Below are 25,803 nucleotides of genomic sequence, written 5' to 3'. Positions count from 1 at the left end.
GGCTGCTCTATTTCATATCAATTTTGTCACCTCAATATCAATGTTATTTTTTTATTTATTAGATAATTAAGGAAGAACCAAATGCAAGTCCTTTAAATATCCTCATCTTTACACTCTTCCTTTAAAAACAGAGCACTCTCTATTTTTCATTTCTTCCCTTATGCCACTTCAGGCATACTACCCTATCCAGCAGTAACATTTCCTCATTAAGGACTTTCTAAATATTATATATGCTCTCTCCTTTTGCTGCACGTTCCTTTCAAAAATATTGTGTTTTCCTTGGGAATTATTCTGTTTTCTTTGCTGTACCTCTCAAGTTGTACAGTATTTCTGTTTCACTCTCTTCAATACAAATGAACTGGCCTAGGACTGAGGCAAAGTTTTATTTACTTGCAATTCTTAAATACAAAGCTTTTTAGCTGACTGATCTGCTAACAGAACAGGAAAAAAAAATCAGTGTCTTCCTGAAATCTGCTAAAAGTTGGTATCTTGAGAGCTTACAGATCCCCTGACTGGGCGCTTTTCCAGCCTGCTGGCCATTACTACTTAATCATCCCTTTTTTTTTCTTTTCCACAACCAACTATTCTGACATATCTTTCTCAAACTGTGACTCTTACATCTGAATCTTCCTATAACCTCTTGCATGTAAAGAAAATTACTAGAAAGACAGCATCTCACTTCCCCAGAAGTGTCCTTACTCTGTCTGGTGAAGAGTTTTGTATGCTTTACAGCACATGCTGGATTAGTGTAAATTACAGAATTACAGAATCTCAGAATTGTGGGGGTTAGAAGGGACCTCAAGAGATTGAATTCAACTCCCTTGCTAAAGTAGGTTTCCTACAATAGGTTACACAAAAAAGAATCCAGATGGGTCTTGAATATCTCCATGGAAGGAGACTCCACAAGCTCACTGGACAACCTGTTCAGTGCTCCATCACCCTTACTATTAAGTTTTTCTGCGTGTTTGTATGGAACTTCCTATGTTTTAGTTTTAGGCCATTTCTCCTTGTCCTATTGATATACACCACTGAAAGGAGTCTGGCCTTACCCATTTGCCTCTCAACTTCATTTAGATGTTTATTAACATTAATCAGATCACTAATTCATTGTTCCTTCCATAAATGGAAGTATGAGGATGAAGAAATTCATCTGGCTGATTTGGAAAGATACCTGCCATCTGGTGTGGGCATACCTGGCTGTCGGTACTGTCATGTCTGAGCTTGCTTGGGTCTCCTATAGTGCCGCAGCAAGTGGAACTGATATGCAGCATATACTCAAATGTCTCACTGCTTCAGAAATGGCACTTCTACTTTTATGAAAATGATGTGATTGTCTCCAGCAGTAGAGAAATGGGCAAAATTAAGTGTCAGATCCTTAATGATCTGTGAATCAAACTAATGAAAAGGACCAGAAAGTGCACTGAAAGTGCCATGAGCATTTTATACCCACTCTGCCTTAGTAAAATGCACGGCTAGAGGCAGACTGTCTGGTTTTAAGTCTGAGTCTTTGTAACCAGGTATAAAAGCATATGAGATGGAGGATGAATTATAATTTCTTTAAATATTTTTTTTTGAAACTTGCTTATATTCCTGTTACCAAAAAATAAACCTGTATGTGATATGAAAAAAATATTCTACCGTGTCTCAACTTGATGCCTTGCCAAAGGGCTGAAATGTTAAATACTGAATAACGCAGTTTTAGAATGGGCTTCATTAAAATTCAGAAAGCGCAGAGCTTGCTGGCTTTCAGATTATACCAACTACTTTTATTATTTGCAGCCATAGAACACGGTGTGAAAAAATGATACTTGAATGTAAAGACCAAAACCTGCATGGTGTATGGTAGCACAACAGCATTTTCAGAAGCTGCTAGGTTAAGAACAAAGGCCAAACTTTGTATATGTTATATATGTATATGTATAATAAGAGTTACACTCCTAAATAAACATGTTTTTGAGAATCCTATCCATAGTTTGTGTTGTAAAACAAGTAGAAGACAATAATCTCAGAAATTGATAGTCTCCTAAAGCCGCTCCTTAGTTGTGGTAGATAAGCAGCTCTAGCTAGTGGCAGCTGACAGCATAATTGTATGACAACCAGACATGACACAGGACCTGTTCGTGCAGTGCTGCAGATCACTCATGGCAATTCCAACCTGGGTAAAGTGACATTCAGTCCATCAGGAGTGTGCTGCATTCAATTAGCATTTGTATGAGACGACTGCTTGAGTTTCCAGGGAGGGAACAATTGGGATCACGACAATTTCATAGCTGATTTTCAAGTTTATCTTTAGTTACGCATGCTAGCAAGTTGGCATAAATTTAGACTGGCGTAGCTCAGGAGTCAAAAAAGGGCATGTTGGACACAGCTTGGCGTACAGGAAATTAGCTTCTAAGGCTATTTGTGAATTTTACTCTAAGTAAGCATTGGATTAAAAACAGAACCATTCATGAGAGGTGACTGTATCTACACTAGCAAGCACTGTGGAGCACTAAGAAACAGATTTGGAAAGCAAAACAGTTAATGTTTTGTATTCAGAATCTTCATTATTTGTGTATCTGTGGATTTTGTTTTGGATAGGCACTAGTCTGATCATGTGGGCTGGTTGCCCTTTGGAGGCTGATGTTCAGAAAGGAAGCTCCTGGAGAGCAGTGCTAGGTCTTGCTTCTGAAGTGCAGTCCTGAATCTGCCATTTCACATAAACAATTAAAAGATACATTCTTTTTTTATTAATCATTGAGCTATGAGACGTATGAACCTTTCATTCTGTTCTGTGCAGGCTCCAATTTCAGTGTGGAAGTTGCAGAAAGTTAGTTCAGAGAACCCTCATCTTTCCAGAAGATTGATCTTGAGTTCTGAAACACCTTGTTGGAGAGTCTGCAAACAGGAGAAATCTTACATTTCACATACATATTCAGATACATTCCAGCAATCTGGCTATATGCTGAATATACAGGCTTCTCAATTGTTTTTTGGGGACATATGTGTCATATACTATATACTACTAGATATGTATATATCTAGTATATACATATACTAGATTGGCACCAGTGTTTGATTCATTTGTCCACTTTGTGTCCTCTGGCGATGCCCAGAAGATAATAAGAAATCCTTATCAGATTTCTTATCAGATAACCCTGTCAGAAAGAGTAGGAGACCTGTTCTCTTTTGAAGCAGGAATACAAAGCCAAGGTGCTGCAGGGCACCTCAAATGTTAATGCCAGTGTAATGGCCAATGTATTAAACCTTTACATCAGGTTTAGAATTGCTTCGTTCTATGCTTTATGTGCCATGATTATTAGATTTATGTCCTTATTTGCTTGAAACCCCAAGACTTGAACAGGTAGCGATGTGGAAAACAGCAATGTGCCATTGTGAGATAATAAGAATACACACTCCTGTAACCCAAAATAAAACCTCAAGTTGATGATGGTTCACCATGCAATTGTATGAGTAGTCAGTGGGATTTGTCATATTCATGACTATTGAAATGCATCTTATGTCTTTTTCATGTATAATTTCTTTTAGTAGCCATTATCTGTATTTTTTTTTTTTTTTTAGTGAAATATGTATACATCTTCTCCTTCAGTTTGATTTTCTTTACTAGACTGTAAGTTGGAAGAGTCTTCTTTATGATAACAGTTCTCGTACTAGATTCTGAGTCTTGTCTACCTATTTTTTTTTCTGGTTGGCAGCAGTTTACTGTTTCAAGAAAAGGATTTGTTCCATAAAAATGTATTTTTTTTACTGTAATATCATTGGTAATCTATTAATATTAGAGTTGCAAGATATTAAATATTAGAATATTAAATTAGAAAGATATAAAATATTAGAGTTATATTTGTTCCCTTGCTAGGACATTTGCTTCATAAATCAACCACTGAGATACTGAGTAATGGCTTTTTAGTGTTTTTAATCATTTAAGAATCAAATATAAACATCATGAAGATTGAAGACTTCCTTGATGTTTTTTGGACCTTCTTAAGTGATAGAAGAAGGCTGCATAAAGATATTTTTAAACGTTTGATCTTTTAAATGTGTTTTCTAAAAGTAAACATCTATTCATTTGCTTCAGTTTGGCTTTTGCTCAGTCTAGTATTGATTTCAGTCAAGTACTGTTACCCATTAGTAGATCTGTTAGATGTAAGTGCCTCCTTGAATCTCGGCATATGCTTATGTGGTTCTCTGAAAAGGATGGATTGGACTGAATGCACCAAAACTTTAGGATCTGACCTCTGATAATATTATTTTATCTCCAAAATATATGCATTACAGAAGGGAGGATTGTTGACTCTTTCATCAGCTGGACAGATCAGAGCATGTTTAAATTATTTCCTACAGAAAAGATAATAGAATTTTTGATACGAGTAGCAAGTAATAGGCTCAGATCACTAGCCAATCTTTGTTATTAATAATAGAATTGAACAGCAGGTTTGGAAAGTGTCAGCCTGGCATATTTCATTTTCTGCAAAGAGTAAATGGAGCGAGACATTTGTTTGCAGCACAGTTCACTTCTACAGCAAATCCAAACGTTTAAAAAATACATTTTTGCAATAATACCATTACAAAATCATCTATGTTTGGTATGAGTAGCAGAGGCCATAATGAATCCTTACTGTTATCTATGGGAGTATCAGATTTGTTTTAGTGGAAATAAACTGAAAGACATTTGTTAAATGTACCATAAAAGCACTATCACCTAAGGTTTTTATTTTCCCTTTGTAGCAGCCTGATTTGATGAATTATCCTGATTAGCTCTGGAGAGCTGCATATTAAAATTGGGTGAGACTTGCAAGTGAAAACTAGTGACATGCTGAAGAGTCATTAGAAGTTGATTTAACACAAGGAATTAGGGCCTATCAGGTAGAAACAGGCATAATTTATTTAATTTTATTTACCTCACACAAGATCATGCTAACTGGATTAGAAAAAACTTATCATTACCAAAAATAGGTGCTGTCTGTTCTGTTGCTCATCCCACGCTTGCTGCACATGCAGATGAGAACAGAGCCAGCACACAACTTGCTTCCTCGTGTCCTGATGAGCCCACCTAGGAGTGGGCAGCTTGCTAAGGGGAAAATTACTGAGCAGCCCTACCAGCCCTGCCTGCCCTTATCTGAAAGAGAGCTAAAACCACATGCTGAATATGAAAAGAAAGAGAGGTGGTGAAACATCTAGCTTGTAGGTAATATATATGTTTGTTCCCCAAGGGGGCTGACCTGGGAGAGGTGCCTGGGCTTCTGATAAGACAAAGCAGAAAGCCCTTTGCTCTAAGGCTGGGAAGCAATAGGAAATGCAGCCTGAAGGACACTGTTGAAAATTCCTCAAATTTCTGGGCATAGATCAAGGGCAAGAAGAGAAGACTCTGTGCCAATTTAGGATTTGGAACCAGAGCGTTATCCATGACAGCAGGTGTGTTGAAAGGGTACTTGTCCTGTGAGGCTCTGCTGGGATGCATGGCATATCTTTGGAGGCTGGCCTCTATGGGCCCCAGATGGAGCGAGCACCTCTGGGATGCGCACACAAAAATCTGCAGGTGTTTAAGGCCAGCAGAGAGATGTTCAAGGAGCTTTTGTGCCCCTTAATGGTGTGTGAGACCCCTTCACTTGCAGCTTATACTTGTGCGGAAGGGACGCTTCAAGTCGTGTTTCAGGCATCTAAGTCCTTTCTTTGGAGCTTCCTCTTGGTTCTCGCTGGCTAATGAGAATGTTAATAAAAGAATCACAGAGATTATGGTCTTGTGTCAATCACTTCTCTGTCACATTGCCTTCCTACACTTCTCAAGCTACAATCTTTGTGGAGTAGAGGGAAAATATACACTGGGAAAAACCAACTTGCAAAGTGCTGGCAGCAGGAAAACTAATGGATATTGACCCTGCACATAGCAGGGGAGTTGAAACTAGATGATCATTGTGGTCCTTTTCAACCCTGGCCATTCTATGATTCTATGATATTATAATAAAATCCATACGTATATTTTAATATAGTTCCATTCATGTAGTCTGTAAATGGCAGGCTATTAAAAGACACTCTCCATGTTGTCATGCTTTTTTACTCCCTAATTTGGCTTTTCAATTTGAACTACAGATCCAACAATCTTTGGGTTTTTAAACCCCTTGGCTAATGGAGTGGATGGCTTCAGCATTGTCCTAGGAGACAAAAGGCATGCTACAGGCTGTGCCAAATTAAGTAAATTTCTTTAATTAAAGGGGCACATACTTGCTGCTGTATGAAAACTGGTATGAAATTGGACATGGTTGGCTAACAGTAACAATATAATTTCTCATTTTTTGCTTTATTATGTCTCCTAAGTACAAATTTACCTTCAGAGTGCAGTCAAGAGGAAAAATGTCAACAGTATTAGCATCTGAGGGAAAGTGTATTTATTCATTAAGCTGTTCTTTTTGTTCATTAGTTGTTTTTTGAAGAGACTTAGGTTAAAGAAAATTGTAGTTCCTTCTGTATGGCTGCAGAGGTTATATTTTATAATTTTGCTCTGAATATTTGTAATCTTTTAATGGCTGTTTTATTTGCAGATAATATAACAATAATTGCTACATAAAAAACGAACAGTTTGATCAAGCTTGAATGCTGCTTTGATCCTATTTCTATTGAATTCAGAGTGACTTCCTCAATAAGAAGAGAGCTGGAGTCGGAATTTGCTTTATGATAATTTTCTTTTTCCTGCCAAATCCTCTTTCTCTCATCCAAAACAGAGAAGAATTCTTTCAATCACAGTGCTGTAAATCTGGTGTAAATGTGTTGACTCAATGAGCTTATTTTTGTATATATTCTGTATAAATGAGAGAAGGATTTGCCCCAGTTGGATTGATATTTCTTGTTAGTGAGGCAATGTAGTATATAATTGGCTCTATCAGTAAGACTTTCTGAATTTAATTTCTTTTTAAGTCTGTGTGGAAACAGACAGAATATATAATGTTGGCTAACAGATAAGGAAGCCGAAGTATTAGAGAGAAGAAAAACCAAGACGTTTTCCTTATCAGGGCCTTTTGTTCTTTCATCCAGAAATTAAAAACTAGTAGGAAAGGACACACATTGCTCATTTTCTGTTGCTTAACTGTCCTAGGTGTTGTGACTGCTGACAGAATCATACCTGTTTGAAGGCGTAGCCCATTATTTATATCACCCAGAAGGTGATAGATAGGTCTAGAAATAGTGTTTGGATCTTAGATAACTCATAGTTCATTAAATAGCAAAAAAAACCAAACAAACATATATTTACATTTCCAAAGGTGGGATTTTAGAAAAATAACATATGGTTTAGCAAAAAAAAATGTTCTATTAAAATTAAACAGGAAAGGAGAGGGTCTTTTGTATACAGTATTCAATATAATAGCTTGGAAAGAACCTTTATATTGTTTAACTTTGTGGAAAATCAGTTTTGAGTGGGTCCTGTGATAATCTGGGAACTCAGAGGAGAGCTGACTTACTACTGTTTAGAGCCAAAATCTTGCATGGATTTCTCATGTGACCTTTGGCATATTTATTTTTGCAAGTAGTTTCTCCAAAGAGCCATGTTTAGATTGTGCTCACAGATACGCGCTCGGAAATAAATTTGTTCTGGTAAGTTCTGATATGCAAAATGCCTAAGAGTGACACTGATTTGTCTGCTTCACTCCTCTTTTATGTTTTGACAGACTTGTTCTAGTAAGTTCTGATATGCAAAATAACTGAGTGATGCTGATTTGTCTGCTTCACTCTTTCATGTTTTGACAGATTTTTCTTTATATTTTAGCTGTTTGTTTTTCACCAATGTGCATGTGTTCCAAGAACGCGTGTAACATAAATTAAACTTACGTCCTTTCTGATGTTCTTTGTGAGGGAAGAACCATTACAGCTTGTCATCTAGATACTATAACACTTTCAGGAAGTTTAAATTGTTCATTTTTACGAAAGAAGTACAAAATTTAATTCTGATTTGAACATATCATTTCAAATCTGTTTAGTTCTCATTAGATTTTTTGATAATCTAATGTTAGATTCATTACCATCTAAAATTATTGCAATCTGCTGCCTTTTGTTTTGATTCAAAGTCCGTAATTGTGCCCTATGATGTCAGTAATTACTGAGGCTGCTTTGGGAAGATATGCAAAGATATGGCAAGGAAAGATGATAGAGCCAAGTTTAGATTTGTTGTGTGGTTGTACAAGTGCGTCAGAAACTACATTTATTGGTATATTTGTTTACACTTGATATTGCGTACATTCCAGAAAAGGAGGAATTATGCTGGAAGATTAGGAAAACAAATTAAGTACAGTCTTGAATCATCCAAGATAGAAAGGAAAGGGGTTCTAGGCACATGAAGTAAAGTTTATATTGTATTTAATTCTTCTTTATTCCACTTTCTTTTAAAGACAGCATTTGCTCTTCTCTGTGTACAACTCTCTCCTCTGCCAAAGAGAATAAAACAAACACTCATATCTACTGAAAGTATTATATATATATATATATATATCACTGACTCCAAAGCAGCTTATATAATTTAAAACAAAAAAATGTGGACTCTTCCTAACTATAAATTCATTTTATTAATTCTATCTTCTCTTCTTAAATGAATAGGGGAGTCTTTGTACTCAGAACTGAAGTGAATTTTATTTCCAGTCTCTGATTTTGTGTTCTTTATCACCAACATTTCACATTTGATATAAGATTCTGTAAAGAATATTAATGTGAAATAGAAATCCAGAATAATTTACTTGAATAATGTAACATTACATTGTCTTGTGATCTTTCAGCTTTGAGACAGCCCAAACCCTGTGTTGGGACCATGATACTGTAGGTAGTGTTATATATTTATTTTTCCCGAGGTTAAAAAAATACTGGATAGTATGACCAAGCTATGCAGGTGTGATGGTGGGTGCTGAACAAGATGTATTTCAAAGGCCCTGATTTTCTCTTGATAAAATTTAGTGCTGGTCATCAGAAGCAGTTTTTTTTGGGGGAGTTGTGGTTATTTGTGGATGTTTTCTTTTTTGCATTCCAGTACTTATGACCACCTTCATTTTAGAGGCATGTATTCCCTTCAAGGAAAATGAGATTTGTCTCTAGAATAATTGAAAACAGAATCTCTGACTGGAGAATCAATAGATCTTGTGCCTTTTAGCATCAGATCCACTAAATAGGTAACTTTCTATGTTCTGCAATTGAAAATAGGAAGGAGTGGAAGAATGCTGTAAAATATCAGAATTCGGAAGCACGTTTATAACCTAGTGTGGGTGTCTCATACTGGTCACTAGCAGTGGGCACAAGAATAGAAGCACCATGGACTAATCTGATGCAGCAGCTTCAGTATGGTCATTGTTATCACAGCACCATAAGTATGTTATCAGTCTCTTTCTGAAAATACACTGTATTCCAAGACTGACGTATAAAGAAGGACAAGAAAATCATTACCTCTGTGTTAGGAATTCAGCCTGACTTGTCAGAAGTTTGTAAAGATAATCCAGATTGCCAGAGACAGGCTGTTCTGAAATTGCCCGTTTAACCAGAATGCAGCAGTACAGCAACATCAGCCTAAGAAAGTGTGCTTTGTAATATTTCTGCTTTGACCAAGAAAAATGTATTCTGATATTACCTATATAGGTGAACAATGATCAAGGTGGAGAGGAGGAGGGCATGTCCCTTTGGCACTGCATCATATAGCCAAAACAACTGAGTCCAGAGTGGTCCAGTGGGTCCAGAGGAGTGCCACAAAGATGATCAGGGGGCTGGAGAACCTCCCTTACAAAGACAGGCTGAGGAAGCTGAGCTTTTCAGCCTGGAGAAAAGAAGGCTGCGGGGTGACCTCATTGCAGCCTTTCAGTACCTAAAGGGAGCCAACAAAGAGGAGGGAAATCAACTCTGAAAGGGTAGATAACAGTAGGACAAGGGGAAATGGTTTTGAGTTGAAGGAGGGAAGATTGAGGTTGGATGTCAGAGGGAAGTTCTTTCCAGAGAGAGTGGTGAGGTGCTGGAACAGACTGCCCAGAGAGGTTGTGGATGCCCCGTCCCTGGCGGTGTTCAAGGCCAGGTTGGATGGGGCCCTGGGCAGCCTGGTCTAGTATTAAGTGGGGAGGTTGGTGGCCCTGCATGTGGCAGGGGGGCTGGAGATTCATGATCCTTGAGATTCCTTCCAACCCTGGCCATTCTGTGATTCTGTGATTTTGTGAGTTGATTGCTGTTAGCAGTACAGTGCTGATGTTTGTAAAGAATAGCTAGTGGAAAGGAATTCATCTCAGATGAGTTCTTGTAAGTGTGCTGTGTTGCATCAGGAAATAAAGATTTCTGTTCTTCTTGGCCCAAATATCACAAAATGAGATTTAATTTAAGCATTTACAATGCAGCCCTAATTTCAATCTAATAATATCAAACTATCTGTTCATACCAACAGTATATTTTTAAGTAGGGACATATTTTGAAATAATACTAGCACTAGTGAGGCCGCACCTCGAGTACTGTGTCCAGTTTTGGGCCCCTCACTGCAAGAAAGATATTGAGGCCCTGGAACGTGTTCAGAGGAGGGCAACAAAGCTGGTGAGGGGTCTGGAACACAGGCCATATGAGGAGAGGCTGAAGGAACTGGGAATGTTCAGCCTGGAGAAGAGGAGGCTCAGGGGAGACCTCATTGCTCTCTATAACTTCCTGAAGGGAGGTTGTAGTGAGCTGGGGGTCGGCCTCTTCTCTTGTGTCATTAGTGATAGGACCAGAGGGAATGGCTTCAAGCTACGGCAGGGGAGATTCAGGCTGGACATTAGGAAGTATTACTTTTCAGAAAGGGTGGTCAGGCACTGGAATGGACTGCCCAGGGAGGTGGTGGAGTCATCGAGCCTGGGGGTGTTCAAGGAAAGGCTGGATGTTGTGCTGAGGGACATGGTTTAGTGGGAGCTATTGGGAATAGGTGAACGGTTGGACTGGATGATCTCTTAGGTCTTTTCCAACCTTGGTGATTCTATGATTCTATGATTCTATGATTAATACAACTTTTTTTTTTTTTTTTTTTTTTTTTTTTTTTAATTAATAACTCCTGAACAGGAAACTGTTCCTATTAATTGCAGTTCAGAACATAGTGCCCTGTGTGGTCAGTGTGACCTTTAAATGACCTATCTTCATCAGAATTAATCAAAACTTCAGATTCCATAATAAGAGAGAATTCTGCCATTTTGTAATTTTTTCCCTTGAATGTGAATATTGCAACTTGTTTCTTCAAAATGTTGAGGTAGACAGAAATTGCTGAACATAGTGTCTTCCTCTCAGTAAGATTGAAAGTGTTTGGTTCAATAAGGGCAAAACAGTTCGTTTTAAGTCTTATAATTTTATTTCTACTCATGATGGAACTGAAAAACTTTGAGACCATGTAGATACATATTTTATTTTATCTTTTAATTTAATTAATGTATGCTCAATAAATATTTTGCTTTCCCTGAACCATCATTTCCCTATACAAAAACATGTAACCAGGATGTTTTTGGCCAGCTGTTGTCACCATGAGTATGAGGGATGCATCTACCAATCTTACCTCAGGGATGAACTGTATTTGAGGGTGACTGAAGAGCAAAAGTCAACATTGTTGGAGCTCTGTGGCTATAACAGCTCTAAATATGAAACTAACACCAAATGTAGCAAAACGTGAAGTTAAAAATAGATGTCTCTGAAGTATTGCCAAATTAAAATTCTCACTCCAGAAGGATTAGTTCACAGGTTGTTTTACTAATGAACTTAAGTGCCAGGGTTATTTCTCAGATTGACTAGATTTAGTCAATTGCAGACTAAAACAGTTGGAATTTTTCCTTTCTTCAGTGTTCTTGTTTCAATGCAAAATTATGAATTTTACTTTGTGTAACAAGAGTGTCATGACATAACAGGTTAAATGTTCAGGTGCTGTGTGTCAGATATGTTGCTGTAATTTCTTCTTATTTCCCTTAGTGCTAAGGGAGTTCTGACTTTGGTGATTTATACATGTGAAACTGAGATTGGATGTTGCTCTGCAGATTTTAGCATTCTGGTATTCTGAAGGTAGCAATACATATCTGAGAATATGGAAGCTCTTCTCTGGCAAACTTTCACAGAAAGAGCTTTAATTCCTCTGTTGACTTCACTTGGTAGCTACTTTTATGAAATACAAGCATCAGGATGTTGTGTACCTTCACAATAAGCAGAGGTGGTATATTTCATGTGTGGTCATCAGTGTTTAAATACTATATATGATTGTAGCAAAGAGAGGAACCCGCAGTTAAGTTCTCTCTACTGAATTCGGATGTTTTACTCTGGGGACTTAGCTGCATCTGAAGTACTTTGGTGGTTTGTGGACATGTAACATATTTCAGTCGTTTTGCTTTTGTGAAATATAAAGGTGTTTTAGGTTGATTGAAGGACTTCAACAGAAAAGAAAGAAAGAGGTTTAATAATCCCATCTTTTCATAAATCACTGATCCATCTAAATGAGTTTTTGGTAAACAATGCCTTATTTTCTTTTCTGCTGACCAAAAAGGTGTTATTTCCTTTCACAAACGTGGGAAGAAATTTAGGAGTATGGCTACTGTTTAGCTATCTCAAATTTTATCAGAGAGTTGTTCATGCCAGACTATTTCAATTTGTTAAAATAAACTGACACAATGGATTTTTGTTGTACCTGTTGGTAAAAATAACCCAGAATCTTTTGTTTCCTCCAAAAAAAGTGTATTTTGTCACTTAAGAAATGAGGGATTTTCCACACATTTGTAACTCTCCATCCTAGAGTGCACTGCCACTGGTGACAGCTTCTCTATTAGCTTCACCCAACTCAGATTAGGCCTTCTTAGTGCTCGAGTATCCCTCCCAGAGAACCATGCATTTTTAAAACTGTTGGAAACTTTCTCTAAGCAAAAAGCAGACTTCTATTATTTGGGAACGTTTATGTCTTAACATAGAACTAGACAGTCATTGGTTTGCTGTTCCATGCAGTTTCCTCTTACCTGGAGCTGGATAGTTATCTAAATTTTCTCTCTCTTCCTTGGCAAATATAAACGGTCAAATTTACAGGACATGATAATGCAGTAAAAGTTTATCTCTTTTTTTTTTTTTTAATAGAAGAAATCAGAGCTCAGCCTGAGCTGTAAGTAATCCCATTGATTTATATAAAAAGATTTTTTTTACAGTGTGATTAAGAGCTACTAAATTTTGCTGTCCCTTATTTTGATGATTATTGGAGAACTGGTTTACTTTTACGTATAATTACTTTATAAATAAATTATATGATCACACTAAGAAACTAAGGTCCTATTTTTTGTGCTCTCAGTGCATTATCCAGATTCATTTTGAAGATTAGAATTTTATTTAATGGAATCATCACCTTCATAATAACATTCAGTATTCCTTGAAGTGCTGTAAGCACTTTTAGTGCTTTAGTAAGAGATAGTGTAATAAATGCCAAAATTAAACATTCTGAAGGTCATCATGTCTAGACAAATGTTGCAAGTTATATTTAAACTAGTGGAAGTTTTTTTGTGTGTGTGTTTGCGTTAGTTTGAGGACCATAAAATATAAATGGTTAAAATGCTCAGAAGACAGGATGAGTTGGGATTTCCAGTGTAAAATTAGAAAAAATCTACATACTACTGTGTAATGTACAGCACTACAGTATTTAGTTCAAATTACACAGACAGGTAGCAATAGGACAAGGGGGAATGGCTTTAAACTAAAAGAGGGGAGATTGAGGTTAGATGTTAGGAAGAAATTCTTTACTCAGCAGGTGCCTCGAGAACTTATGGATGCCCCATCCCTGGAGGTGTTGGATGGTCAGGCTGGATGGGACCCTGGGCAGCCTGATCTAGTGAGTGGCAACCCTGCCCATGGTAGGAGTTCAGGCTTTATGAACTTCAAGGTCCCTTCCAACCTAAACCATTCTATCACGACGCTATGAAATTAAATGAAGACAAAACTGTGTTACTAAGACCAGACTGTGTTACTAAGATCAATCTTGTGGCTTGTTGCATCCATGTAGATCATGACTTCTGCTCAAGGAGCTGAGTGTTTTCAAGTGCATTTGTGCATGTGAAAGAAATAAGCCTGTGCCATGTAAATTTATTTCAGTCAACATCGGTCTATGTTAAGCAAAATAAATAAAATGCAGTGTAATTAGTGAAAATATGTGGCAAAAGAAGTAGGTAGAACAGACGTTTAATAAACCTTACTAATAAACCCTAATAAGACTTACTGTGGCTCATCACCACAGAAGGCTGCAGATTTCCAGGTAAAAAACTATCATAAACTAATTTCCATTAAGAGCATTTTATTTTAGATTCTTCTCAGGAAGTCTTCTTTATCAGAAATTCAGAGAGAGGAGCTACTGAATGAGGAGCTGCAAATACCCCTTGCTCCTTCGACCACTGCTCAGCCTAGGTCCTTCATAATTCCAGAAGGATTAATTCCAGCCAATAGCAAGAGAGGCTCAGCAGTCATGAATGAGAAGCAAAGATCTTCTGACCGTTCTGAAGGAAACAGGAATACGAAGGGTGAGATTCTGAAAAGCAACTAGATCTTGTTCTTCAAACTGACTTTTGGCATCAGGATTTTATGCTTAAAGGCTTTAATACTCAAAAGATCATGGGAGTCAAAATGCTGATATTACACTTCACGTGTTCCACTGTTTAGGGATTTCACAGCTCCAAATTAGCTTCAGGTCTCAGGATTTTGCATAAATTAGATGAAGGTGGTCCTGTGTGTGTTGGTAGGCAGCTTCAGATTAGCTCTGCTCAGTCTTTCAGTCTGTGAAGGGTAAACTGGCTCTAATCCAAAAGCCAGGTAGCTGTGTTAGCATCATGCTGTGCTTGAGCAAATATTTTCCCCTCCCCAGCAGGGCTCTTCAGCTGAGGCAGAGCACTATGCTACGGGCAGACATGGCTTCTGGGGATGGGCTGGCTGTGGTCTGCCCACCCACTGCAAATAATGACTAAATGTGCAAACCTCCCCTGAGATGTCTGAGGACAGAAACCTACAGGCTGTTGGGGAACTCCCTAAGGCTGCAGTTCTCAGCATTTATAGAATAACTTTCCCCCTTTGCTGTAATAACAGCTGGGCCTCTCATTTGCATGGAATCATAGAATCAGAGAATTACAGAATCATTAAGGTTGGAAAGACCAATAAGATCATCTAGTCCAATAATCAGCCCATGCCTATGGCTGCTCTAGACCATGTCTCTTGGTTCCACATCTACCCTTGAAAACCTCCAGGGATGGTGAGCCCACCACCTTCGTGGGCAGCCTGTGCCAGTACTTTACCACTCTGACTATAAATTTTTCCTAATATCCAACCTGAACGTTCCCTAGTGCAATTTAAGGCCATTATCTCTTGTCCTGTCACTGTTATGTGGGAGAAGAGGCCGACCCACACCTCACCGCCAACTTCCCTTCAGATGACTAGAGAGTGATAAGGTCTCCCTTGAGCCTCCTGTTCTCCAGAATGTCAGTTCCCTCAACTGCTCCCTGTAAGACCAGATCCTTCTCCAGCTCTGTTGCTCTTCTCTGGACACACTCTGGGGCCTCGATGTCTTTCTTGTAGTGAGGGATCCAAAACTGAACACAGTACTCGAGGTGCGGCCTCACCAGAGCTGAGCACAGAGGGACAGTCACCTCCCTGTTCCTGCTGACTTTGCTGATACAGGGCAGGATGCCACTGGCCTTCTTGACCACCTGGGCACGCTGCTGGCTCTTGTTCACCTGGCTGTTAACTAACATTCCCAAATTGTTTTTCTCTATGCAGCTTTCCAACCACTCTGCCCCAAGCCTGTAGTAAAGCATGGGGTTTTTGTAGCAAATGCAGGATCTAGCACTTGGTCAAGTTAAAGCTTATATAGTTGTTGAAAGCCCATTGATCCAGCCTATCCAGATCCCTCTGCAGGACCTTCCTACACTCATTTACACAATTGCCTAATCCCTTTGCATTTGAAGGACCAACCCTCTTGTCCTTCCCTCCCTCCAATTCCCCTTAAGGCTTTGCTGGCCCCTCTGCAGTGATACTAAGCAGTTAAAACCTTGGGGACATCCTTCTGTTTCTCTCTCCTTATCAGCCTGGGCCATAGAAAATTGTTTTAACTGTTTTCTTCATCTTGTACTGGAATAATAAGGCAAATGGGATTATTTCTTGATTTTAAAATACTACTTTCTGCCTAATTCTTTTAATTTCCTTTGTTTTCAATTCAAATAAAATATCAGTTAATTGCAATGAACAGAGTGGAAGCTAAGCAAGTATTTTAACAGATCTAGAGATGTATATATTCACTACATCAGGACTTGCTTCTCACAATCTGTGTTCTATTTATTATTATTAAACTAAAGACATTTTAATGTATGTATTTGCTTTTTATTTCTTTATGGATTGTAAAATGAATACATTGCGGAATTCATTAAAATGACACCCTCAGCCTGGGACTATGCATGCATTCTTTCCAAATTCAAATCTTTTACTTGACCTGGGAAAGACTCCACGTGAAGATTTTCTTTTACTGGTATAGGTCAAATACAGCAACTAGTAGAAAGTTACTGATGAAGGGTGTACTAACAGTATAAGGCATTGTGTTGGACATACAGAAAGAAATTTAAACTTTTTAAGAAAAACAGAGAAAATTTAATTCTAAGTTCACGGTACAGTTCTTTCTAAAATCATCTGAGGGTGTTTTCGGAAACTTCAGTCAGAAATGTAAAGATTCTTTTCAATTATATCTAATGGTAGAATGATTATACTGGGGAAAACAGAAATCTCTTGTCCTGGTGTTCTGAAAATTTCGCCAAGAGATCAGAATTGATTCATCTTAATATCACCTTATAATGATGTTATTTTTTTTAATCAAAGCCACAAAAGTATTTGGTAGGAGGGACAATAAAGAGAAAAAAAAATAAAAATAACAGCATAGAACTCTAATCAATTTTTATGGTGTGACACTGGCAGGAATTTGGAGCAGTTGTGTATTTAAGATGAAATAGAACAGGGAAGGAACTGGAACATATAAATCCTAATGGAGAAAAATGTCTGCAAGCTGGTTAGTGAACAGGCTCAGAGACCTTCTAATTGCAGCTTTGAGATACCTATGCTGGTGATGAAATGTCATGTCTCCTAATGGTTGCTATATATATATCTGTTCTGCACAGATCAAGAGAGAAAGCTGTTTCTTCTGCTCACTGCCTGCTGTTCTCATGAATAAACCTATATTCTCATTTAACCATTTCCTTGTATTTTGATTTAAAAAAAAAAAAAAAAAACACCAAGAAAATACAAAGCTGTAACCGAAAGGTATTTGGAGAAGGATATCATAGAATGAGCAGGAGTACTTTCTGATAAGTGGGCAAATTCAAATGAGAAGCTTTTCCTAGAAGCTGAATATCACTAATGGAGTGATTAGGTGCAGAATGGGTTTATGGACTCATGCTTATCTGGTTGTGAAACTCTGTTGGAAACAGTCTAAGAGGTAACAATTATCTGTTGAATGGGAGCCTTTCCACTGCCTTCAGAGTTTACTGGCACATTCCTATGAAATGTCGCTTGATTGATATTGGTAGGTATCAATAAGAATCTCTCTGTAACCAATTAACAACTAATAGTTGTCAATTATAAAGTCCTTTACATCATAAAGTAATTAGCTTTGATCACAAAAATACACAAAACTTTTTTGGTTTTAACCAGGGTGATAGTTTTGATGATATTACTTGTGTCATCCTGAGTATGAAGTCACAAATTTTGTATTTTAAGCGTGATGAAACAAGAATAATATGATTTGATGTGTTTGCACAACATATATCAAGAAGAGACCCAATTCAGAGAAGAGCTTCCAGAGTACTTTTAATTCTTAATATTTTTTTTTCCCTGGCATGACTGCACACTGCTGTATAGAAGCTGAACCAGCCAAAAAGAAGAGTTTTCACTCAGAGGGTGGTGACACATTGGAACAGGTTGCCAAAGGATGTTATAGATGCCCCATCCCTGCAGGCATTCAAGGCCAGGCTGGATGTGGCTCTGGGCAGCCTGGTCTGGTGGTTGGTGACCCTGCACATAGAAGAGGGTTGAAACTCGATGATCATTGTGGTCCTTTTCAACCCAGGCCATTCTATGATTCTATGAAAAAAAAAAAAAATGGAAAGATGTATGGAACAGGATAAATTTTAAGGGACAAAAAGCTACAATCCCATCCTTGGTGTCTTTCAGTCAGCTGCAACTGTTGTTGAATAGCTCAAATGTTCTTTTTGTTGTTAAATAATTCAAAAGGAATTGAAAGGACTTTGATGCTGGAATAGAGTGATGCAAACAAAGATAAAAATAAAATGACGTGTTTTTTTCAAACTGCCTTTGAAATGCAGATTGTTCTAATTAATTTATCATTGATATATGTAAAAAGATTTCTCTGCAGGTTCTTCAGTTTTTATAAAATTGTGTCTAGTGGGATGTACTGAGTATTATGTTGCTCTGGGTGCTGGTCACCACTCTATTCCAGCTGATAATTTCTCCCAAAAAGAAGAGTGACAAAGTTTCAAATATTTAGTTGTGCAGGCAAGCATACTTGTCAGTGGCAAGGGGTTAGAATTTGATGATCCTTGAGATCCCTTGCAACCAAAGCCATTTGATGATTGTATGATTCTATGATACATTATCATCTCTTTTATGTTGTGGAAAAACGAATATATATTTCCAATATATATAACCAGTGTTTTATATTTCCTAAAGTGGAGTTCCCTACAACATTCTTGCTGCCATTTTATGTTCATGAAGTATCTAACACACATAAAATGTTAAATTTGCTCGCTTTAGTTTGGAGACTGTTGTGCATTACATAACGCCCCAGAGACTTCTATAAATAATCAGAAATTCGTAACAGTCACTTTGCTGCTGTGCGGAATTATGTTCTGTTGACAATGCATTGAGGTGGAAATCCAGCTTGTAAACAAATGCTCAGGGTTCTACCTCAACAAGAACCTGAGAAACTCCTGAGTTGTGCTGAGCAAACTTTGCCACATTTACTCAACTGAAAAAATAAATACTTTTTCATTTCTGCAGAGATTACATGTGTTTCTCTTTGCTTTTTCAGCAGATGTCTGTAATGGAAGCTAGTGTTTTGTTAGGATTTTGGTTTTTTTTTTAATTCAGATGCTTTGTTTGTATCTAAAGATAAGAGAAGACATTTAAAGAATGTCCAACTGATTTAGATTTTAGCTTAGCAGCTAATTCACCTTTCTAGAAGTTGTCCTATACTCTTGTCCTCAATGTACACTCATGCTTTCTCTGTTCTGGGATTAAGTTGTTTTCTGGGTACCATGAATGCTCTCTAGTCTTCTTCATCATAGCTTGATTTTCTTCCAGTCCCCCCAGTCCTTTAATTAATTATATGCCATTTTAAGAAGAAGGTCTGTTTATTGTCATTGAATTTGTTCATTGAATGAAGTCTAGCATGTGAGATGAGCTGTTTACAGAAGTGTGGCATAGCGCTCTATGTTTCCTAACCCATTCCTAATGAAAAGCCCTAAAAAGAGAAGACTTTTATCACAATTTAGGAAGGTTTGTGTACTGATCAAAGTCAGAGGGAAGGTCCCTTAAAATCTGCAAAGGCTGCAAAACATGGGGCAGAAAATTATTTTTAAGCCCCCAAGATATTTCTTGGAAATACTCTCTCATGTTCCCATTGATATTTTCCAGAAGACTCATACTTAATTTTAGTGTTTTTAACCCAGATCTTGCAGAGCCTAAGTGACGTGCTGAGGTAGCTGCTGACGTACAGCACTGTAGGAGATTGTCTCATCTTGTAAATGGTGGTGTTAGAGTCTGCCAGTGTTCCCTGGTTGGATCATTTGGGAGAGGGAGGCTGGAAGAATCCTGGACAGTCAGGGACTCTACTGTGTGCTCCCCTTTCTTTGCAGTGGGTTTGCAGTGAAAATAAAATGATTGGGGTTTTTTATTTTTTATTTTTTTATTTCCTAGGGCTACTTATGATGTACCATAATTTCACAGCAATGTAATCCTATAAAGCACAAGATGCAGATGTTCATTTCAAAATGTTTTGTTTTCCATTTTACCACTGTAGATCAGGAAAATGTCCTCTGAAAACAGTGGATTTGTTCTAACTTATTCTGCGAGATGATAATTAAAGAGCCAGGAAAGCAATGAAATGTAGCAGTAATGAAATATAACAGATGACAGAAACATTTCAATCTTTCCCTGCTTGCAAGAAAGATAGATGATGTAATTCTAATTGCCTATAAGCTTATGGTCTGGGTGTAAAGCTGCCCAGCTCTGGGGAGCTGCCCAGAAGTGCAATTTGACTATGACTAGCTTGTTCAGTTATACTTGAAGATACAGAGAGGGATCTGAGAAGCAGCGCACTCCAAAAGAAGGAGATGAAGATCGTACTGAATCATAGCTGCAGTTCAAAGCCCCCTGGAATAGAGCTGAATCATCTCTGAATCTTCTTTGAAAGGAAAAGGCCTTTGCAAAGACTGGGAGAATGCTTCTAGGTAGAGGGCATCCAGAACCTCTCTGGACAATCTATTCCAGTGTCTCACCATCCCCACAGTAATGAATTTCTTCATCTATCTAGTCTAAATCTAACCTCTTTCACTTTAATACCATTTCCACTCATCCTGTTGCTACCTGCCCAAAAGATACTCCCCAGCTTTCCTGTAGGCCCTTTCAGGTATAGCAAGGTGGATATGAGGTCTCAGAGCCTTCTCTTTTCCAGGCTGAAGAGGGTAAAGTTGGAATTGAATCAGGACACTGTCCTGGTTTTAGTTGAGATAGAGTTAATTTTCTTTATAGTGGCTGGTATGATCCTATATTTTGGTTTTGGGAGAAAAATAATGCTGATAACATACTGTTTTTTGAGTTGGTGCTGTGCAGTGCTTACATAGAGTCAAGGACATTTCAGCTTCTCATACCCTTCTGCTGGGCGAGGAGCTGGGAGTACACAAGGAGGTGGAGGGGGGCAGAACCAGGACTGCTGAACCACACTGACCAGAGAAACATCTCAGAATGAGACAGAAGGGAAGCAGGAGCACAGAGAGGTGCATTATTTTTCTTCCCATCTAGCAGCAGGCTGACAGCAGAAGCAAGTTCTGAGGCCCAGTGACTTGCCTTGCTTATCATAGAATTGTTTGAATTGGAAGGGACCTTTAAAAGTCATCTTGTCCAACTCCCCTGCAGTGAACAGGGCCACCTATAGCTCCATCAGGTTGCTCAGAGTCCCTCCAGTCTGACCTTGAATGTGTCCAGGGAAGGGGAACAGACCACATCTCTGGGCAGCTTGTTCTAGTTCTGGGCACCACAGGCACTACAGGCTCATCTTGGGGACATGGTCACACTCTTTGGAGCTAACAGCCTGTTTTCACCTGAAAGTGGAAAAGGAAACTGACAATGTACATTTATTTTGTATGCCAGTGATGTTCTAGGTATGGAAAATAGAAAAACTCTCTGTCAAATGCACTGAAAGGTAACAAGAGGTGACAAGCCAGGGACTCATCTGTATCAACTACTGGACTCAGAAGATGGCATGTATGGCCATTTAACAGCCAAATGCAAAATCTATCCAGCAGGACAGTATACCACCTGATCTTTTCTGATAATTCTTCTCTTTTGTTTTCTCTTCCATTCTGCAAATACAAACTGTATGGATCTTTATCAGGAAGAAATCTGTGAACTCTAACAGAATGTCATCCATCAAATACACTGCATACGTGAGAAAGCAAATGGGAAATAGAGGCACTGATAAACTTTTTCCGTGGCGTTAATTATTTTATAGGAGTTCTTCTTCGTGTCTGCTCTTACTAGACTCCTCTATAGCATGAGAACATTTGAATTAGTAGGTGTTTCCTTAAAAAGAATCACAGAATCACAGAATCACAGAATTGTAGGGGTTGGAAGGGACCTCCAGAGATCATCGTGTCCAACCCCCCTGCCAAAGCAGGTTCCCTACACCAGATCGCACAGGTAGGCATCCAGGTAGGTCTTGAACATCTCCAGAGAAGGAGACTCCACCACCTCCCTGGGCAGCCTGTTCCAGTGCTCCGTCACCTCACTGTAAAGAAGTTCTTGCGCACATTTGTGCGGAACTTCCTATGCTGCAGTTTCCGGCCGTTTCCCCTTGTCCTGTCTCCACTCACCACTGAAAACAGTCTGGCCTCGCCATTCTGCCCCCCACACCTTAGATATTTATAGACCTGGATCAGGTCCCCTCTCAGTCTTCTCTTCCCAAGGCTGAACAGACCCAGTTCACTCAGCCTTTCCTCATAGGAGAGATGCTCCAGGCCCTTCACCATCTTCGTGGCCCTCCGCTGGACTCTTTCCAAGAGATCCCTGTCTTTTTTGTACTGGGGAGCCCAGAACTGGACGCAGTACTCCAGATGAGGCCTCACCAGGGCAGAGTAGAGGGGGAGGATCACCTCCCTCGACCTGCTGGCCACGCTCTTTTTAATGCACCCCAGTAAGCCATTGGCCTTTTTGGCTACAGGGGCACACTGCTGGCTCATGGCCAACCTGTCGTCCACCAGGACACCCAGGTCCCTCTCCGCAGAGCTCCCCTCCAGCAGGTCATCCCCCAACCTGTACCGGTGCATGCAATTATTCCTCCCCAGATGCAAGACTCTACACTTGCTTTTGTTAAACCTCATCCGGTTTTTTTCTGCCCAGCTCTCCAGCCTATCCATGTCTTGCTGAATGGCAAAACAGCCTTCAGGCGTGTCAGCCAATCCTCCCAACTTCGTATCATCAGCAAACTTGCTGAGGGTGGCCATTATCCCCTCATCAAGGTCATTGATGAAGATGTTGAACAAGACCGGACCCAGCACAGACCCCTGAGGAACACCGCTGGTTACAGGCCTCCAACCGGACTCTGCACCACCAACAACGACCCTCTGTGCTCTGCCAGTCAGCCAGTTCTCAACCCACCTCACTGTCCACTCATCTATCCCACACTTCCTCAGCTTTGTTATAAGGATGTCGTGGGGGACAGTATCAAAAGCCTTGCTGAAATCAAGGTAGACTACATCCACTGCTCTCCCCCCATCCACCCAGCCAGAGACAACATCATAGAAGGCTACCAGGTTGGTCAAGCACGACCTCCCCCTTGTGAACCCGTGCTGACTACTCCTGATAACCTCCTTTTCTTCCAGTTGTCTGGAGATGACATCCAGCACCAGCTGTTCCATCACCTTTCCAGGGACAGAGGTGAGGCTGACTGGCCTATAATTACCTGGGTCTTCCTTCTTGCCCTTTTTGAAGACCGGAGTGTCACTGGCTATCCTCCAGTCTTCAGGCACCTCCCCCGTCCTCCAAGACTTCTCAAAGATGACCGAAAGCGGTTCAGCAACCACCTCTGCCAGCTCCCTCAGCTCCTGTGGATGAATCCCATCAGGTCCCATGGATTTGTGTTGCCTAGGCGCTCCTGGACCACCTCTTCCCTGACAGAAGGGAGGTCTTCCATTCCCCAGATCCTCTCACTCACCCCCAGGGTCTCAGATTCCCGAGTGGGAGCTTTTTCACTGAAAACAGAAGCAAAGAAGGCATTCAGTATCTCCGCCTTCTCAGCATCCCCCGTTACCAGCACACCCCCGTCACTTAGCAGGGGAGCCACATTCTCCCTAGTCTTCCTTTTACTGTTAACGTACTTGAAAAAACCTTTTTTATTATCCTTTATCCCCTTTGCCAGATTTAATTCCAGGCGGGCTTTAGCCTTCCTTGTCGCATCCCTGCAGACCCTGACAACATTCCTGTATTCTTCCCAAGTAGTCAGACCCTTTTTCCACATTTCATGGGCTTTCTTCTTTCCTTTGAGTTTGTGCACGAGCTCCTTGCTCATCCACACAGGTCTCCTGCCACCCTTTCCCGATTTCTTCCTCACAGGGACACACCGATCCTGAGCTTGGAAGAAGAGCTGCTTAAATGCCCACCAGCTCTCACAGGCCCCCTTGTCTTCCAACACCCTAGCCCATGAGACAGCTCCAAGTAGGTCCCGGAAGAGATCGAAGTCGGCTCTCCTAAAGTCCAGGATAGCAATCCTACTTTTTGCTTTACTTCTTCCACTCAGGATCTTGAACTCCACCATCTTGTGGTCACTGCAACCCAAGCTACCCCCGACCTTTACTTCCCTCACAAGCCCTTCTCTATTAGTGAGAATAAGGTCCAGCAGTACCCCTCTCCTCGTCGGTTCCTCAACCACCTGCATCAAGAAGTTGTCTTCAACACATTGCAGGAACCATCTGGACCGCGCATGCCTGGCCACATTGCTTTTCCAGCAAATATCTGGACAATTGAAGTCCCCCATAAGCACCAGCGCCTGGGATCGTGACGCTGCTTCCAAGCAGCAAAAAAAACAGAAGCTACTTCACCTAGACTGCTTTCAGATAGTTGTAGTTAACCTTTAATTTTCTTTAATTAATGATTTTAAAATTTGTTTCTAATTAACAGATAAAAAGCTACTCATGAATTTGCTTTTAAGGCCAGGTATGTTCAAGGAGCACAACTTAGAAGCATTATTTACACCCTTTCTGAGAAATACGTGTTATTGTGGTTGCTTTCTGATCTGATCGAGCTAAAATGGAGTCCCATGCTCGATTTGGGAAATTTTTTGTGTGAATATAGACTATTTTCTGACTTACCTTGATGAGCAGACTATGTGAGTCTTATTATTTGAACAGGTGTTTAAGATGCAACTGTGTAAAAGGCTGCAGTTTATGCTTATCATTTCAACTGAAGAGTAAATAGGGAGGAATTAGATGAGAAATCCATTTATCAGGTGATCTTCGCTGTTCTAATATCTGGTTTTATTTTGCAGGTGATGGAAGTTAAGGGACAAATGATTCATGTGCCAGAATCCAATTCAATTTTGTTTCTGGGGTCTCCCTGTGTGGACAAGCTGGATGAACTGATGGGCCGAGGCCTCCATCTGTCGGACATACCTATCCATGATGCTACTCGTGATGTTATATTGGTTGGGGAGCAAGCAAAGGCCCAAGATGGCTTGAAAAAAAGAATGGATAAACTGAAGGCAACGCTAGAACGCACACACCAAGCCCTGGAAGAGGAGAAAAAGAAAACAGTCGATCTCCTTATTTCTATTTTCCCTGAAGAAGTGGCTCAGCAGCTGTGGCAGGGACAGCAAGTTCAGGCCAGGAAGTTTGATGATGTCACCATGCTCTTCTCAGATATTGTTGGCTTTACAGCCATCTGTGCGCAGTGCACACCCATGCAAGTCATCAGCATGCTGAATGAACTCTACACACGGTTTGACCATCAGTGTGGATTCCTGGACATCTACAAGGTAATAGCCGAAGTCTTAAGTTAGTAAAATCTAATGGAAACTAAGATGGAAAAAGTTACCAGTATCTCCCCTCCAAAAGTGTGAAAGGCAATTATTTACATCACAGGAAAAAAGGAATCTGAAATTTGTTCATTGAAATCAAATACTTTAATGTTGTGCTGTCATCATGTTTACCTCATGGCAATGTATGTCCAACATTCCTTTTTTCCTATAGGGGTACACACCTCCTGTGTAATAGTCTGGTTTTCTTTAAGTGACACTTCAGTTATAGTGCAGTAAGGATGATGAAGACCTCAGTGATGTCCTTAGCTTCTGAAAAGCACTAGAGTATTCTCTGTTTCAGCAGAGCCTGAATGTTCTTTCGGTTTAGATTTAACCTTCCACTCAAGATTAGGAAGAGAACAGCAGCTGTCCATTCATAGTAAATGGAATGAGTGTGAGATATTAGTGTTGTGCCCCAGTCCTTTACTGCCCTGCAAAAAGGAATTGTCACACTGTTAGTCCTTGTTACAGACTGCAGCTCCTTCATTCTCTTGAGG

General features: G+C 39.7%; 1 protein-coding gene across 1 annotated transcript in view; it reads left to right on the top strand.

Moving 5' to 3' along the window:
• The window catches only part of GUCY1A2 (guanylate cyclase 1 soluble subunit alpha 2), a gene marked incomplete at both ends in the record, with an annotated part of 85,643 nt that overhangs the window by 6,215 nt on the left and 53,625 nt on the right, over nt 1-25,803 (top strand). The window contains one exon of the mRNA XM_079548077.1: nt 24,779-25,264. Within this exon, the coding sequence (XP_079404203.1) occupies nt 24,779-25,264 (486 nt within the window). The remainder of the gene's footprint in view (nt 1-24,778; nt 25,265-25,803) is intronic.

Source organism: Tetrao urogallus (assembly GCF_951394365.1).
Source record: "Tetrao urogallus genome assembly, chromosome: 1".
NCBI lineage: Eukaryota > Metazoa > Chordata > Aves > Galliformes > Phasianidae > Tetrao > Tetrao urogallus.
This window is presented reverse-complemented; position numbering and strand designations above follow the sequence as displayed.